At 38.9% G+C, this 15,371-nt stretch overlaps 2 protein-coding genes and 1 long non-coding RNA gene across 4 annotated transcripts in view; 2 read left to right on the top strand and 1 right to left on the bottom strand.

Annotated features, from left to right (window-relative positions):
* Positions 1-7,459, top strand: part of sparta (spartin a) — a 34,683-nt gene extending 27,224 nt beyond the window's left edge. The window contains exons 8-9 of one of the 2 annotated variants that reach the window (XM_063054343.1): positions 1,146-1,236; positions 3,271-7,459. In XM_063054343.1, the coding sequence (XP_062910413.1) occupies positions 1,146-1,236; positions 3,271-3,463 (284 nt within the window). In that variant the 3' untranslated portion in view covers positions 3,464-7,459. The remainder of the gene's footprint in view (positions 1-1,145; positions 1,237-3,270) is intronic. The other variant, XM_063054344.1, reaches the window with a different exon arrangement.
* Positions 7,460-8,040: 581 nt separating this feature from the next.
* LOC134349675 (uncharacterized) lies at positions 8,041-12,142 on the bottom strand. Its single transcript, XR_010018749.1, has 3 exons — positions 12,011-12,142; positions 11,284-11,381; positions 8,041-8,289 (listed from the first exon to the last, which is right to left on the bottom strand). It is a non-coding gene; the product is annotated as an uncharacterized LOC134349675 (long non-coding RNA).
* An 8-nt stretch (positions 12,143-12,150) lies between these two features.
* Positions 12,151-15,371, top strand: part of ccdc169 (coiled-coil domain containing 169) — a 70,363-nt gene continuing 67,142 nt past the window's right edge. Inside the window, exon 1 of the mRNA XM_063054342.1 lies at positions 12,151-12,275. Coding sequence (XP_062910412.1) covers positions 12,160-12,275 — 116 coding nt within the window. The 5' untranslated portion in view covers positions 12,151-12,159. The remainder of the gene's footprint in view (positions 12,276-15,371) is intronic.

The raw sequence follows: 15,371 nt of genomic DNA, 5'->3' as shown, positions 1-15,371 counted from the left end.
TTCAAAGGGACTGGAAGTGACCATCAAAGTTCGAGGTGAATTTAATCAAAGTACATGCATGTCACCATATACAATCCTGAGATTCATTTTCTTGTGGCCATATTCAATAAATCTAACAACCATAATAGAATCAGTGGAAGACTGCACCAACAGGGCAAACAACCAATGTGCAAAAGACTACAAACTGTGCAAGTACAAAGAGATGAAGAGTCCTTGGAGGGTGAGTCCAGAGGTTGTGGGAACAGTTCAGTGATGTGGCAAGTGAAGTTACCTCCTCTAGTTCGGGAGCCTGATGGTTGAAGGGTAATAACAGTTCCTGAATCTGGTGGTGTGGGACCCGAGGCTCCTGTATCTTCTTCCTGATGGCAGCAGTGAGAAGAGGGCAAGACCTGTGGGGTGGGGACCCCTGATGCTGGAAGTTGCTTTCCTGTGACAACACTCCGTGCTGCAGCTGTGCTCAATGGTGTTGCAAGCAGTTAGGAAAGCACATTGGCCTTTGAGGATATGAGTACAAGAGCAAGGTGTGAACAAATATATTGTAATTTTCTAAGCTTTTGCTTTTAGCTAAAAAGGAAATATTTGTCATTGGGGAAAGTAGTATGGAGATTCATTATCTGGTTCCATGGATAGCAGGTTTGATACAGGACAAGAATGGGTTGTATTCTATGCTGTTTGAAAGGATGAGAGGTGATCTCATTGAAACTTACAACATTTTTACAGGGCTTGACAGGGTAACTGCTAAGGAGTCTAGATCTAGAACTAGAACTTGTGATTTCAGAATAAAGGGTACACCATAAAGAAAACTGAGAAACAAGATGTTGGGATAAAAGACTAATGTAGGGTGACACGGTAATGTAATGGTTAGCACAACGGTTTACAGTGCAGGTGACCCAGATTCAATTCCAGCTGCTGCCTGTAAGGAGTTTGTACGGTCTCCCTGTGACCGCGTGGGTTTCCTCCCACAGTCCAAACGTGTACAGGTTGGTTGGTTACTTGGTCATGGTAAATTGTCCTGTGATTCAGCTCTGAGTAAACCTGGAGATTGCTGGGCTGTGTGGCTCAAAGGCCTATGCCGCACTCTATCTCAATCCAATTAATAAATAACCAACAGCTGCTCTGAATTCTGTCCTTACTTTCTTACACAGGATTTGCAACTGTCTGGAATGGTTTAGAATGTGCAGCAAAATGCATAGCCAAAAGTGTTGCATCAGAAACTGTTCACACAGTGAAACACAAGTAAGTTTCTTTTATTATTTGTGGTGGTGGTGTGGAGTGGAATTCAATACAAATTCAGTTTTTTGCAAGTTGTTTGTATTTTGTTATCTGATATTCTATGCTTTCAGAGACAGAAATGGGAAGATGTGTATTTCAAAACTGAACTAAGCTCATTTGAAACAGCTTAAATTTTATTGATTAAATTAGCTTTTGGACATGATATCGTGATCATTATAAATCATTTTGGTCTTTATAATATTTCTTGCTGCTGTAGAATAATTTTTTACAAAATGGATGTAGAAATATTGCTGACTATGTTTTCTACAGAATCCTATTGATTATCAGTAACTTGCTTTCTGCTGTTCCTGCAAATTGTGGAAATTCAATCCTTGCATACTGAGTGAGCTAGTTATTTTGACTAACTCATTAAGTGAATTCCCATTTTTAAATTTTCCTAACTTCAGTTGCCAGCTTTCGCTCTGTGGTCCTATTCCCAAAAATATGGAGAAGGTTAATAAAATGCCTTTTAGTTTTAAATGCGCTTTTTTTTACCCAGGGTTGATGTATATATGACCAGAGGGTACAGGTTTAAGGTGAGGGGGAATTAGAATGGTTTAGAGATGTATAAGCCAAATATGGGTAAATAAGATCAGCTTAGATGTTAGTTGGCATACTTCAGTTGGGTCAAGTGGCTTTTTTTTGTGGCATATGAATCTTAACTATTGTAAAGTTCTGTCTATGAAATGTTTACATTTTAGATTTAGTTATTACTAACTAACTTCACATATGGAAATAGGTGTACAGATGTTTCCTCAAATGGCTTACCCTAACTTGTACACTGCTCAAAGATAGAGGTGCTCCAATTTTGAACCCTGTGCTGAGTTAACTAATCTTAATCTGTGTAGATCAGGGGTACTATTTTCCTTAACATAAGAGATTCTGTAGATGCTGGAGATCCAGAGAAATATACACAAAATGCTGGAGGAACTCTGTAGGTCAGGCTACATCTATGCAGAGGAATAAACAGTTGATGTTTCGGGCTGAGGCCCTTTTTCAGACCTTGTCCAGATGAAGGGTCTCAGCCCAAAACATTCTTTATTCATCTCCATGGATATCATGTTTCTTTTCAAATGACTGAAAGTGAATGGAGTTTTTAAATTTTAAAAAAAGAGTCATTGGTCTCGCTCCTTAAAATTACCCATGGTTCCATTCCCATGTTAACAACTTGGTTTTCCAGCTGCACCAGGGCAGTTAAATCCCTGGAACTGTTACTTCCTTTTAATTTGCAAAATTTGACATGCTTCTGCTTTCCACAAAGCCCAACAAGTTCACAGTTCAAAAAAGCATTGCCTTGAACCCTGCTCACAGTTAGCAATTTCTGTAATAATTTAGCACTGCTGTTCAAGCCTGCTGTGCTCTGTGTTGTTTGCCTCATTTTTATCGATGATCTTTCTATAGTGAAACCATAATCTTTCACCATTAAAAAATATTTGTTAGCATGGGTAGATAAAACTGCCTCCCTTGCCCCCAACCCACCCACAAATTTTACCCATGCATATTTGAGATAGTTAAGCCAAACTCTGGTGATTAGTACGACTTTACAGAGTGTTACCCTTTATCATCTGGGGCTATAATATCACAAAGAAAACTTAACTTTTTGCTCACTTTTCACTGATTGTTAAAAGGAAGATAAATTTCTAGATTTGAAGTCACTATGTACCATCCACCTTTATGAACTTGTGTAGATTTCTGGATTATATTGTAGGTTGTGGGTTTCCTGAAAAATGGGGAAAAAATTGGTCTTGTGTGTACTTTGGCACATTTAAAGTAGCTATTGTCTTGTAGCAAGTGGTCTGTTAGTGATCCATTAAGTATTTAGATGAGAAAAGAAAGGACTAAAGCAGAAAAAAAAATCAATCTTTGGTAATGGAAGCAAAAGTAGAGGTTTGGGAATAATACTGCTGAAAATGCAAGTAGACGTGTTCATATTTGCAGCTGTCTGCTTTTTCTGGGTCTTCTGCTTTAAATGATTATCGATGATCCATTCTAATAAAGGTACGGTGCTGCTGCTGGGAACGTTACAGACAACGCTGTTAACTCTGCCATCAATGTTGGTGTGACAGCTTTTAATATTGATCATCTGGGCATCAAGGCGATAGCACGACGCACTGCCAAGGAAACTGGACATGCTATGCTCGAAGACTACAAATTGCAAGAGAAACAAGAAAAACCAGTAAAAAAAGATTGATTTCACCTTTGAATAATTTGAATTTAGCTGATAAAATTAAATTTTAACATGCAATTTAACCAGTGCTAATGAACAGTACTGTTTTGCGGAATTATATTTTCAACTAACATGTAGGTTGATCTTGAAAGCTGAAGATCCTAAGGCACTTTGAAACAATGGCACTGAGTAATTATCTTTTGATTGTCACGTTGGCTTTATGATATGTTTATAAAGTATGAAAACTGTATGGCTTTTTTCCCCTCAATTATATAAGAAACAACCTAGCCTTATGAAGAATCTCTTTCAGATTTCTCATCTATCTTGCACTGAAGTGGATGTGAATCAAACATGTTATAATGCATATAGAAGTTTGGATTTGTTCATTGGATGTGATTTTTTTTTGATATGGTGTGGGGAATTTGGGAAAATAGAACACAAAAGTGATTATTTAAAGTCTTTTTCTTGCATTTGCACCTAAAATGTATGCATCCATGCTGCTACATTGATTTAGGCTTTTGTGTGCAAAATGACTGTGATTGAATGAAGGAGATAATTGATGTGCATTTTGTGTAGAAGAATATTTAAGAGTGAGAATAAACCAATTAACAGCATTGGTATTTTGATATTGTCTGAGTATGTTCAAAGCTCAACTCAGTTGTGATAAAGCAAATAATTGTAGGAAAAAAAAATTTGCACTGTTAGCGACATTAATTTTGTCCAGTCATATGAGTGACCAAAACATTACCAGCACTGAGGAAAAAGGAGGATTCTCTTTTCAAGTTAGTCTAGTAGAGTGGCTTCAAATACTACTCTTTAATGGAAGAAGTTGATTGGTTTTATTTGAAATTATTTCCTTAAAAATGCAAGAGAATATTATATAATTTGTAATCTGTAAAATGATATGTAAATTTGTGAGAACGTTAACATAGAATGGTGAAAATTGGACGGGCATCGCTGCTTCCATCTTAAGGATGCTGATTAAATAACTGCTTCTGTAGAATAACATTTCACCTGTATCTTGTGCTTTAAACTCTCAACAACCTTATTCACAAAGTGCCTTTGCTTGAACCATCCGACACCATGTAGATGTACTTGTATGAATGTTTAATTAAATGGTACTAATAGATTTGAATAAAGTTATTCTATTCACATAACATATGATCCCCAAATCTGCTTACTTTTGGTGCTCTTCTCGTAAAACGCAGAAAACATGACCAAAATCTTTAGCTAGTTTTACTAATGTTGAACAACTAGTATGGTGTACAATAAATCTGAGATGTACTGCCAAAGGTTTCATGAAAACTACTTAATATTCTCCTTTCTGTCAATAACTAACTAACCAACCAAAAAGAATGGCCATTCAATGTTTAATAATTTCTCAGCTGGCTACCCATTGACTATCCTTTCCCTTTCTTCCTGCAATTTTTTCTCGTCAAAACATTAGGAGTATATAATTTGGCTCATTTCCGCCCATCCCTGACTTTATCACTAAGGGTCCTCAAAGAAAACTAGCATCTACAGACTCCGAAATACTTTTTTTTGGGTCTTCTGTCAGACTACTATGAGTAACAAGTTTTGGTAACATCAGTCTTGATCTTTGCCAACCTGTTCAGTCAGTTACTCCATTTTTATAGTTTCTCATCCAATTATAGAATCAGAATCTGGTTTAATATCACTGGCATACGTCATAAAACTTGTTTTGTGGCAGCAGTACAATGCAATACATAATAAATAACTATAAATTACAATAAGAAATATAATCTAAATTCAACATGTAGTGCAGAAAGACAGCCAAAAAAAGAAAAAAAAAGTGAGGTCATGTACGTAGCTTCATTGGTGGTGGTGAGGAAGAAGCTGTTCCTAAGACATTGTGTGTTCTCTAGCTCCTGTACCAGCTTTATGATAGCAATGAGAAGAGGGTTTGTCCTAGGTGATGGGAGACCTTAATGACGGATGTCACCTGGGGATGCTGGGAAGGCTAGTGCCAATGATGAAGCTGGCAAGAGTTTGCAACTTCCTTCAGCTTTTTCTGACCCTGTGCAGTAGCCCCTCCATAGTAGACAGTGATGCAACCAGTTCGAATGCTGTTCATGGTACATATGTAAAAATTTTGTGAGAGTCTTTAGTAACATGCAAGTTCTTAAATACTTTATACTTTATTGTCACCAAACAATTGATACTAGAAAGTACAATCATCATAGTGATATTTGATTCTGCTCTTCCCGCTCCCTGCATTACAAAACAATGGTAAATATTAAAAATTTAAATTATAAATCATTAATAGAAAATATAAAAATGGAAAGTAAGGTAGTGCAAAAAAAACTGAGATGCAGGTCCGGATATTTGGAGGGTACGGCTCAGAACCGGGTTGGGATCCGTTAAGCAGTCTTATCACAGTTGGAAAGAAGCTGTTCCCAAATCTGGCCGTACGTATCTTCAGGCTCCTGAGCCTTCTCCCGGAGGGAAGAGGGACAAAAAGTATGTTGGCTGGGTGGGTCGTGTCCTTGATTATCCTGGCAGCACTGCTCCGACAGCGTGCGGTGTAAAGTGAGTCCAAGGACAGAAGATTGGTTTGTGTGATGTGCTGCGCCGTGTTCACGATCTTCTGCAGCTTCTTCCAGTGTTGGACAGGACAACTTCCATACCAGGTTGTGATGCACCCTAGAAGAATACTTTCTACGGTGCATCTATAAAAATTAGTGAGTGTTTTAGGGGACAGGCCAAATTTCTTTAGTTAAATACTTAAAGCATAATGAATATTTGTCTCTGACTAACCCACTAATGGCAACAAATAATGGGCTCTCTGAAACCAAGTCTCCCACAGCCGTACAAACCTTCATAACAACATTGAATTCCACAGTCCTCCAGTACCTTCTTTTCAAATGAATACAGCTTCAGCAATCTGATGTTGCAGAACACTGCATTTATGTTTGAAGAGGCTCCAGATTTAAAATACACAATGGAAGGTGCATGTTGTGTATATAACATTTCTGTGATATTGTAGATATATTGTTCGAGCATATACTTTGTTGTTTGCATAGTTTATTATGGGTAATATGTGAAAGTACGTGATTAGCATACATCATCATGCATACACCGTCTAAAGTAAAAAATGAAACTAAGACCCCCTGGGTTCCTGTCTTTTCCTTGCAGTTAGTTTTACGTGGTGATGAGGAAGTTTTAAACGAACCAGAGATTACTATGTACCTGTTGAAGTCCAGCAAGATGTTAAGAGTTTTAAAAAAAGTGCTGTGAGAAATGGTTAAGTGAAAAAATAACAGTGCAGCATGTGTTCTTTGGAAGGAACAGACATGGTAGAGTTTAAAAAAGGCAGAAAACACCAATTCACAGGTTCATAAGCAGTGAGTACTGGGTGATATTGATCAAATTTTTAAAACAGCAGAAATGGCTGGGTACATTGGAAAGATCGACGGGTACGATTGCACAAGAGATAACTGGATTTTGCATACGGAGTAAATGAGCTGTATTTTGAAGCAAATTATATAGCAAATGAGAAACAAGAACCAGTTTTGCTGAGTGCATTGGGTTTAAAGGCATATAGTTTGCTTAGAAGTTTGACTGCTCCAACCAAATCAGCAGAAATGAGCTTTGCTGATAGCGTGAAAGTAATGCAGGAACATTTAGAACTGAAACTGTTACTGATTGCAGATTTGTGATATCCACCACCTGCTCCCATGGCTTCACATGACCCTGATCAGGAAGGCTAAGCAGATGCTACACTTTGCCCAAGGGTGATCTGCAGGCCAGCAGAGGGAAGAAGCACCTTACACCTCCTTCAGTAGATACACATCTCTAACCCGCCAACCAGGATGTCAATATAGTAGTTGTTGTATATAATATGTTATACAGTATATGTTTCTAGTTGAGATGTATATTGAATTAAAGTTTATAGCTAAGCAGGGAATAGTGTGTTTTTAATATTTTGGTAATAATTTGAATAATATTGTAGATATATTGTTCGATTGCGTACTCTTGTTTGCATTGGTTATATGCGAATGGTTCACGTCATCACGTTATTTACATATGCCTCATTTAAAGTAAAAACAAAACTAAGACACGGGCTCCTGTCTTTTTCTTTCAATTAGTTTTATGATTCGGAGTTATAAAACAGAAGAATAACATGGGCAGGAGTTGAAATCTGAGAGCAGGGGTTGACTGTTAACAATTAAACTTCAATCTAGAAAATGATGGACCTCTCTGCCTACTGAGTAGAATGATGTTCCAGAACACCAAAGCTCACTGCACCCCTGGAGACTGGAGCTGCTTCAGAATTTTGTGCAGCTGATATCAAACAAGGCATCACAGCAAATCTCAGGAACATTCTGTACCACTGTGTCTCATGTGTGGGAAGTAACAGCATCTGGTTCAGCCATCTGCTTTCTGCCCAGACCAATGGGACTTGAAGCTTGAATTTGGAATCTTCAGTTTTAAAGATTTAACTAATAATCTGAATAATCCCATTTATTAATATTTTAAGTGTGCTTGCTTAAAGCTGGCAAGGTGTTGACTTAGACTTCAACTTGCATTATCAAATGAGTATCTACGAAATCAGTTTAAGTTCCCTTCAGTAGTTTTTAAACTTGAATAAACTTTATTGCACCATTTAAATTGCAACACAGATTCAAAATTTAGTAACATTTCATGTGAACAATTAAATGTAAAAAATGGCTTTGAAAATTCACTTGTATCAAAAGTGAACTATTCCAGATAAATCAGCTTAATACTACGGTCTTAGCTTTTGTAACTTGATGTTGTCAAAAATGTCAATACTTTAGTAATGTGCAACCAGGTTTCACTGCTGCTATTCGTTCCAGTCTTGACTGAACCTACAAATAGAGAAAAAATCTTGTTATACTTTATGAAGTTTATGCAATAGTGAATCAGATATAAAATTAGGTGGTGGTGGTGGTGATCTGGACCTTCAACCTTGGCTTCATTTTCTTGCATTCCCCTTTTCCCTCAATTCCTTTTAGAATCCAGAATTCAATCAGTATGATCTGAATGAGCTGCACAGCAGTAGAGCTTCGAAAGTAGAGAATTTCATTGGTGGATGAATACTTCCACATTTCAGTCCTATGTGGCCAGCCCTAGTTCTAGGATTAGCCAAAGGAAAACCTCCCCATGGAATGTGTCAGAATTTTGTCATTTAAGTGAGATTACTTCTAATTATAAACTCTGGAAAACACAGGTTAAACAGAATCAATGAAAAGAGAAGTAGTTAATGTTTCAGGTGGTACAAAAGATAAAATAATATATAATATAGTGAGACACACACACAAAATGCTGGAGGAACTCAGCAGGCCAGGCAGCATCTATGGAAAAGAGTAAACAGTCGAAGTTTCAGGATGAAGCGTCCTGTTGGGTCTCAGCCCGAAACATCGACTGTTTACTCTTTTCCAGAGGTGCTGTCTGGTTTGCTGACTTCCTCCAGCATTTTGTATGTGTTGCTTGGATTTCCATGATGTGCAGATTTTCTCATGTTTACAGCTACAAAGTGCAATGCAAGTAGACAAATAAAATGCAAGGGCTATGGCGAAGTAGACTGGGAGATCAAGAGTTCATCTTTAGTGTAGAAAAGGTCTGTTTAAGAACTGATAACAGTGGGATAAAAGCTGTCCTTGAATTTGGTGGTTTGTGTTCCCATGCTTGTGTATCTTCTGGGAGTGGGGGTGGTCATTGATTATATTGCTTGTTTTTCTGAGGCAGCAGTAAGTGAAACAGAATGTGCAGGGAAGGCTGGAAAGGGAATGTGTGTAATGGGATGACATAACAAAGCCATTAATTGGACAGTTAAGTCTCTTTGTGTAAAGTGTTTTCAAGATGTGAACTGAGGGTATGTTGTGCAGTCTGCTTTAGGATAAGCCCTAGGTCTTCAACCAAAAACATTAGCAGATTTTCATTCCACAATCGCTGCTTGACCTGCTGAGTATTTCCAATTTTTTTTTGGTTTTATTTCTGTATTTTCTGGAGCTTATACGAATGAAAAGCGATCTTATTTCATATGTCCAACATCCGCATTTTTTTTTATTTCCAGAGATTACAGGCCTAGTTTACTCTCTCAGCAAACACTATTCCCTGGAAAGTCTCTTTCATACCCTTGCTTTGACAAGTATTTCTTACGTAAGGAGACCAAAACTACACACAATAGGATAGACATAAATGGGTGCTTGATGATCAATGCCAACCCAGTGGCTGAAGGGCCTGTTTCCATGATGTATAGAATATTCCAGATATGGCATCAGCAAGGCTCTATAGAATTGCTGTAAGACATTTGTACTCATATATACAAACGCTCCTTTACCAAACACCACTGTGTCATTTGCTTCCCAACAACTTGCTGCACCTGCAGGTTAGCTTTCTGAGACATGTACAAGGATAATTAGGTCCTCATGAATATTTCTATAACAAAATTTATCACCATTAAAAATGCTTTAATGTTTTGTGCACTTAGTGGATGACCTTAGACACAAGAGGTGTGGCAGATGCTGGACATATAGAGCAGTACCCATAATGTGCTGGAGGAGCTCAGCAGGTCAGGCAGCACCTATGGATGGGAATAAACAGTCGACATTTTGACATTTTGGGCCAAGACCATTCATCAGGACTGGATGATCTTAAACTTTTCCAGATTATTATCTATCTCAATCTGTTTTAGGTCCCCTTGAAGCAATTTTATATTCTCCCAACTACATCCACATTCCTATTTAGTTTTTTTTAAAATCATCAGCAAACCTGGAAATAGGATCTTTGGTCTCCTCAGCCATGCACAAATCTTGAAGTAGCCTATAACTACTCTGAGAAAAGCCCAATTACTCCAACTGTTTGTCTTTCGTTCATCTACCAATTTTCAATCCTTGCCAGTACATTACGCACAATTCTGTGTGCTAAACTTATTGACCAACCTTCTTTGTAGGATCTTAATGAAAATCTAAGTACACCAGACATGCTAGTTCTTCCTTATCAATTTTACTCGTACATCTAATCCAACAGTTTAGTCAAATATGATTTCCTTTTAAATTAATATTGACTCTACTCAATTCTACTATTTCTGTGTGTGAAGAGGAAAGTCCTTAACTCTGAGTGGAGTCATCGGGACGCCATCATGACGGCTTTTTTTTTAAGCAGGCTTTCTTATTTTTACGAGGCTAGCGTTGCTAGCTCGACGTTCAACCCAGCACGGATGGAAAGCGTGCAAGGGAGCCAGCTGGATTCGAACTTTGTAACCTTCGCTCTGAAGTCCGGCATTGATGCCACTACGCCACGTATGTGTTCTGTTATATAATCCTTTACGGTTTCCAGCATTTTCACTACCATTGAAACAGCATAATTTTGTAAATGATTGATTTGCATTTATTACTTTCCAGCCTGCAGGAACAATACCAGATTCCATACAGTTTTCAAAGACAGAAAGCAAGGCAGCCACTATTGCAATAGTCATATCTTTCAAAACTCTGGGGTATAAATCATTGACTTCCAATTTTATCAGCTTAAGTACTTTTTTTTTGTATTTTATAACAGTTGCCTGGCTGGTAATAGTTTAAAATAGGCACCTAAATGCTATGAAAGTATAAAACATGGATTAATATATGATTTCAATAAAACACGTGGTTTAATAGTTTGGCTTGGATTAGATGAATGAAGGCCCTGTTTCTGTGCTGTAGTGTTCTATGACTTCTATGACTACAAAACTCATACATTGGCATCTTTTGCTTGAGTCAGGTAAATAATATTATTGAGATAAAGAGTGATCCATTCTGCAACTAACCAAAATCACTTAAGTCTAAGATTCAGACACTACTCTGCAAGCAGCTTCAAATTACCTCATCGAAATTATTGCAAAGCTTTGTAAGCACAACTTTGTGTTCCACCATTTTTTTCTGGTGTGAAGCCAACTGTAAAGATTCTTCTGTAAGTTTCTCTGCAATACAAATAATCATACCATGTGAAATTGTCTATTATGTTTACTTAAAATACTGTTTTAATATTAGCTTACCCATTGCCCAGGGAGAGTAAAGTTCAAGGGAGATTGACGTAAGAGCATCTTCATTATAGAAATACAAATTTCCAATTTCTCTATTATAAATCTGAACACACTTATGTGGAATTTAAAACATTGTCTCCATTTCTCTTAATGTGTGGTTAACGAGTGAACCCTACTAATAAACGGGATGAAAAGAATCTACTTTCCAAGCGTCTCTTGTAACATTCGCTATCTGTCATTTAATAACAAATTTTCAAGGATTATCTAGAATCAAAATATTTGATACACGTATGATTTGCAACATCACTGTGACTTGAGATAAATTTAGCTAATATTAACCTTTTAAAATCTAGAAAAGGGTTTGACAAATGCAATTTTTGCCCCCTGAATAAAGAGCTGATTATTAATACAGAAACAAATTTTAATCGCAAGGTACCATACAAGGCGGTAAAATAATTCCACTGCCCTATCAACACTTTTTGACTGAAATTGTTGACTCAAACTTAATCCCACATTAATCTACTTTCAGCATCATTAAATCAACCATTTCAAATACATATTACTACCGATATTTGTTATCATCCTCTGGTACTCTTTCGAAGACTCCGTCAATCTATCCATAATTTTCAGCTTTAGAGAAACAAGCCGGTTGATTGCCTGAAATCGCGCGGGGAAGTCTACGCTCGCCGCCACGCAGACTTCCGGCTTGGATCACATGACCGCGCGTTGCCAAGGAGACGAATGCAACAGCATGGAGGAGGTGCGCGCTGGTTACAGTGAGGGCGACCTGGAGTGGTTGAGTAGTGAATTGGAGCAGGAGAAGGAGATGAGGTAAAAGGGGTGGTGGGAGAGGGCAGCCTGTTGAAGACCTGGCTGCTCTGCTTCCTTCCGCAAGTTCAGTCTGTATCCCCGTGAACCGGCCACTTCTTGGGGTATATCGGGCGAAGCAGATCTGTGTCAATCCTAAGGAAGGGTCTCGGCCCGAAACGTCCACTATGCCTCTTCCTATAGATGCTGCCTGGCCTGCTGCGTTCCACCAGCATTTTGTGTGTGTTGCTTGAATTTCCAGCGTCTGCAGATTTCCTCGTGTCTGTGTTGATCTGGTTCGGGGTCGGTGTGATAGAATGAGAGCGCTATCTAGCGGCAGTGAAATCACCACACCACACGCTTTGCGCCCCTGGATGCTGGAAAGGGAAGCTGGTTACAGCTCTCGGCATTGCAAGGGGACAGGGGAGAGTGGTTACTGGGCAGCACGTCAGGGAGTCCCGGAAAGTGGATTAATGGGGAAGACGTGTCTGTTAGTGTTAAAAGATTATAAAGGATGGTCCATTGAAAAGTGAGGCTGTTGAGATGGAAAGTTAAAACAGGGGAACTCTAACCTCTTCAGCCCTGAAGAAGGGTCTTGGCCCCGAAACTTCGACTACTTACTCTTTTCCACAGATGCTGGCTGACCTGCTGAGTTCCTTCGCCATTTTGTGTATGTTGCTTTGGAATTCCAGCATCACATTTCCTCGTGTTTGCAAATTCTAACCTTGCTATTCATTCTTTCCCCTTCAAAACGGTTCTCCTAACTAAACTCTGGTCTGCCCAAAATTAACCCTGCTGCAGTGTGGTATTCTGTTTGCATCACAGACTATTATCGAAATACCCTTGAATAGAAAAAAAAGCCTACAGAAATGGTGGTGGACACAACCCGGCCCATCATGGGTAAAGCCACCCTCCCCACCGCCATTGAACACACTACAAGGAGCGCTGTGGCAGGAAAGCAGCATCATCAAGGGCCTCCACCATCCAGCTCATGTACCTCGCTGTGGCCTTCAGGAAGGAGGCACAAGAGCCTTAAGTACCACACCTCCAGTTTCAGAACAGTTCTTGTCCCTCACCCATCTGGCTCCTGAACTGGAGTGGATAACTTCACTCAGCCCAACACTGAACTGATCCCACATCCAAAGGTTTCTACAATTCCCGTGCTCAATATTATTCATGACTTATTTATCTATCATTATAGTTTTGTTTTTCTTTTTGTATTTGAATAATTTGCTGTATTTTGTATATTGGTTGTTTTTCTGTCTTTGTAGTGTTTCATTAATTCTATTGTGTTTCTTTCTATTTATTGTGATTGCCTGCAAGAAAATGAACCTCATGGTAGTATATGGTGACATGCAGTACTGTGGAAAAGTAATATATAGCTTGGGTGCTTAAGGCATTTGCACAGTACCATGCTTGTCCACGTGGAGCAGAGAGCGAGTTTGTAAATCTGGCGGGAATGGCGAGGGTGGAGTGCCGCGGGAAGGGTGTAGGGGAGGTCGCAGAGGAGGAGTGCTGGGGCAGGGGGGGGTGTGTTGTGGACACACCCAGCCCTGAGACACCAGGCAAGGTCATTTGATTCCAATCAATTGGTTTATTGTTCATTACAGAATGTCCTCTGGTGCTTCCTGCTTCCTCCCCTCTCTCTTCCCCTTTTCTAAACCATGATTCCTTTCTCCCTATCCCTTCCCCCTCATAGTCCACAAAAGAGACTCGTATCAGAATCACTCACACATCTCATGGAATCTCATTGAATCCTGACGAAGGGTCTCGGCCTGAAACGTCGACTGTACCTCTTCCTAGAGATGCTGCCTGGCCTGCTGCGTTCACCAGCAACTTTTATGTGTGTTGCTTGAATTTCCAGCATCTGCAGAATTCCTGTTGTTCTCATGGGATTTGGTTTTTTTTTGTAGCATCAGTACAGTGCAATACATAAAATTAATAAAGTACTATGCAGATGTTTTAGGCACTCTAGCTATATATTTGTGGCTAAAACTTTTGCACAGTGCTGTATATGTATTTTGATAGTAAATTTACTTTGAACCTTTGAACTTTAACCTGTGCACCTATTGCATCCTTTTCTATTACTATCTTAAACCTTAATAGATTTGTGGACATTAGAGCCAAAGTGCTCCTTGAATGCTTCATCAGTTATCTGCCCTGTCTAGTTCCCTAAGAAGAGGTCCAGTATTGCACCTTCCTGAGCAGAACCCTCTGTATATTGACTCTGAAAACATTCATGGACACATTCCAAAATTTCACCCCATCCAGGCCCTCAACATTCTGATTATACCATCAATACCAGGGAAATTAAAACCTCCCACGAATACAAACCTACTGTTCCTACAATTCTGAACAATTTCTCTACACACCTGCTCCTCAAGTTCCTGCTGAATATTTGCGGGGTTTCTATAATGCAGTTGACTTTAGACAACTGCGCTGCTCCAGAGCATTATTTGAGGTCATTCTTACCCTCGGTCACTGAGCTCTAGAATGAGTCAACCTATAGCTGGGGAAGTGATGACCCCCTCTTGTTAGACTGTTCGAGGTAACTTTTTTTTTATTCTTTCTTACTTCTCTTCTAATATTTGTATATCTGTGACACTGTGATTTTCTTTGGGATCAATAAAGTATCTATCTATTTTTTGTTAGTGGCCTTTGTCTGGAGTGTAGAAAGCCTTTTTTTTAGAAATAATGATCAAGCAGCCCAAATAGTATGCTGCTGTGATGAGTTTAATGAGCCTAGTAACCACAGGTCCATTACATGTAATGGTGCACATTTTATGGTTTTAACTGAAATATTCGATAGTCTGATCTGTCAAAATCCCCTAGATTCTGGAAAGATTCCCTATGGTGAATCCCAGGAAGACGATATTGCGATTTAAGTAAGGTTGAGTAGGAAAATTGTGGAGTTTATGTTAACCTAACATTATTTGAATTCTAAAGCGTGTTATTAAAGATGTGGTAACAGGACACATAGAAAATTACAACAGTGTTAGCACAGTTTTTATGAAGGGAAATCTTTTTTTGGCAAATGAAATGGAAGTTTTGCAGAATGGGGGAAACACATGGGAGACGCTTGCCCTCGACCGTCCAGCTTGACGCAGCAAGATCACCACA

This window comes from Mobula hypostoma, chromosome 7, assembly GCF_963921235.1.
Source record: "Mobula hypostoma chromosome 7, sMobHyp1.1, whole genome shotgun sequence".
NCBI lineage: Eukaryota > Metazoa > Chordata > Chondrichthyes > Myliobatiformes > Myliobatidae > Mobula > Mobula hypostoma.
This window is presented reverse-complemented; position numbering and strand designations above follow the sequence as displayed.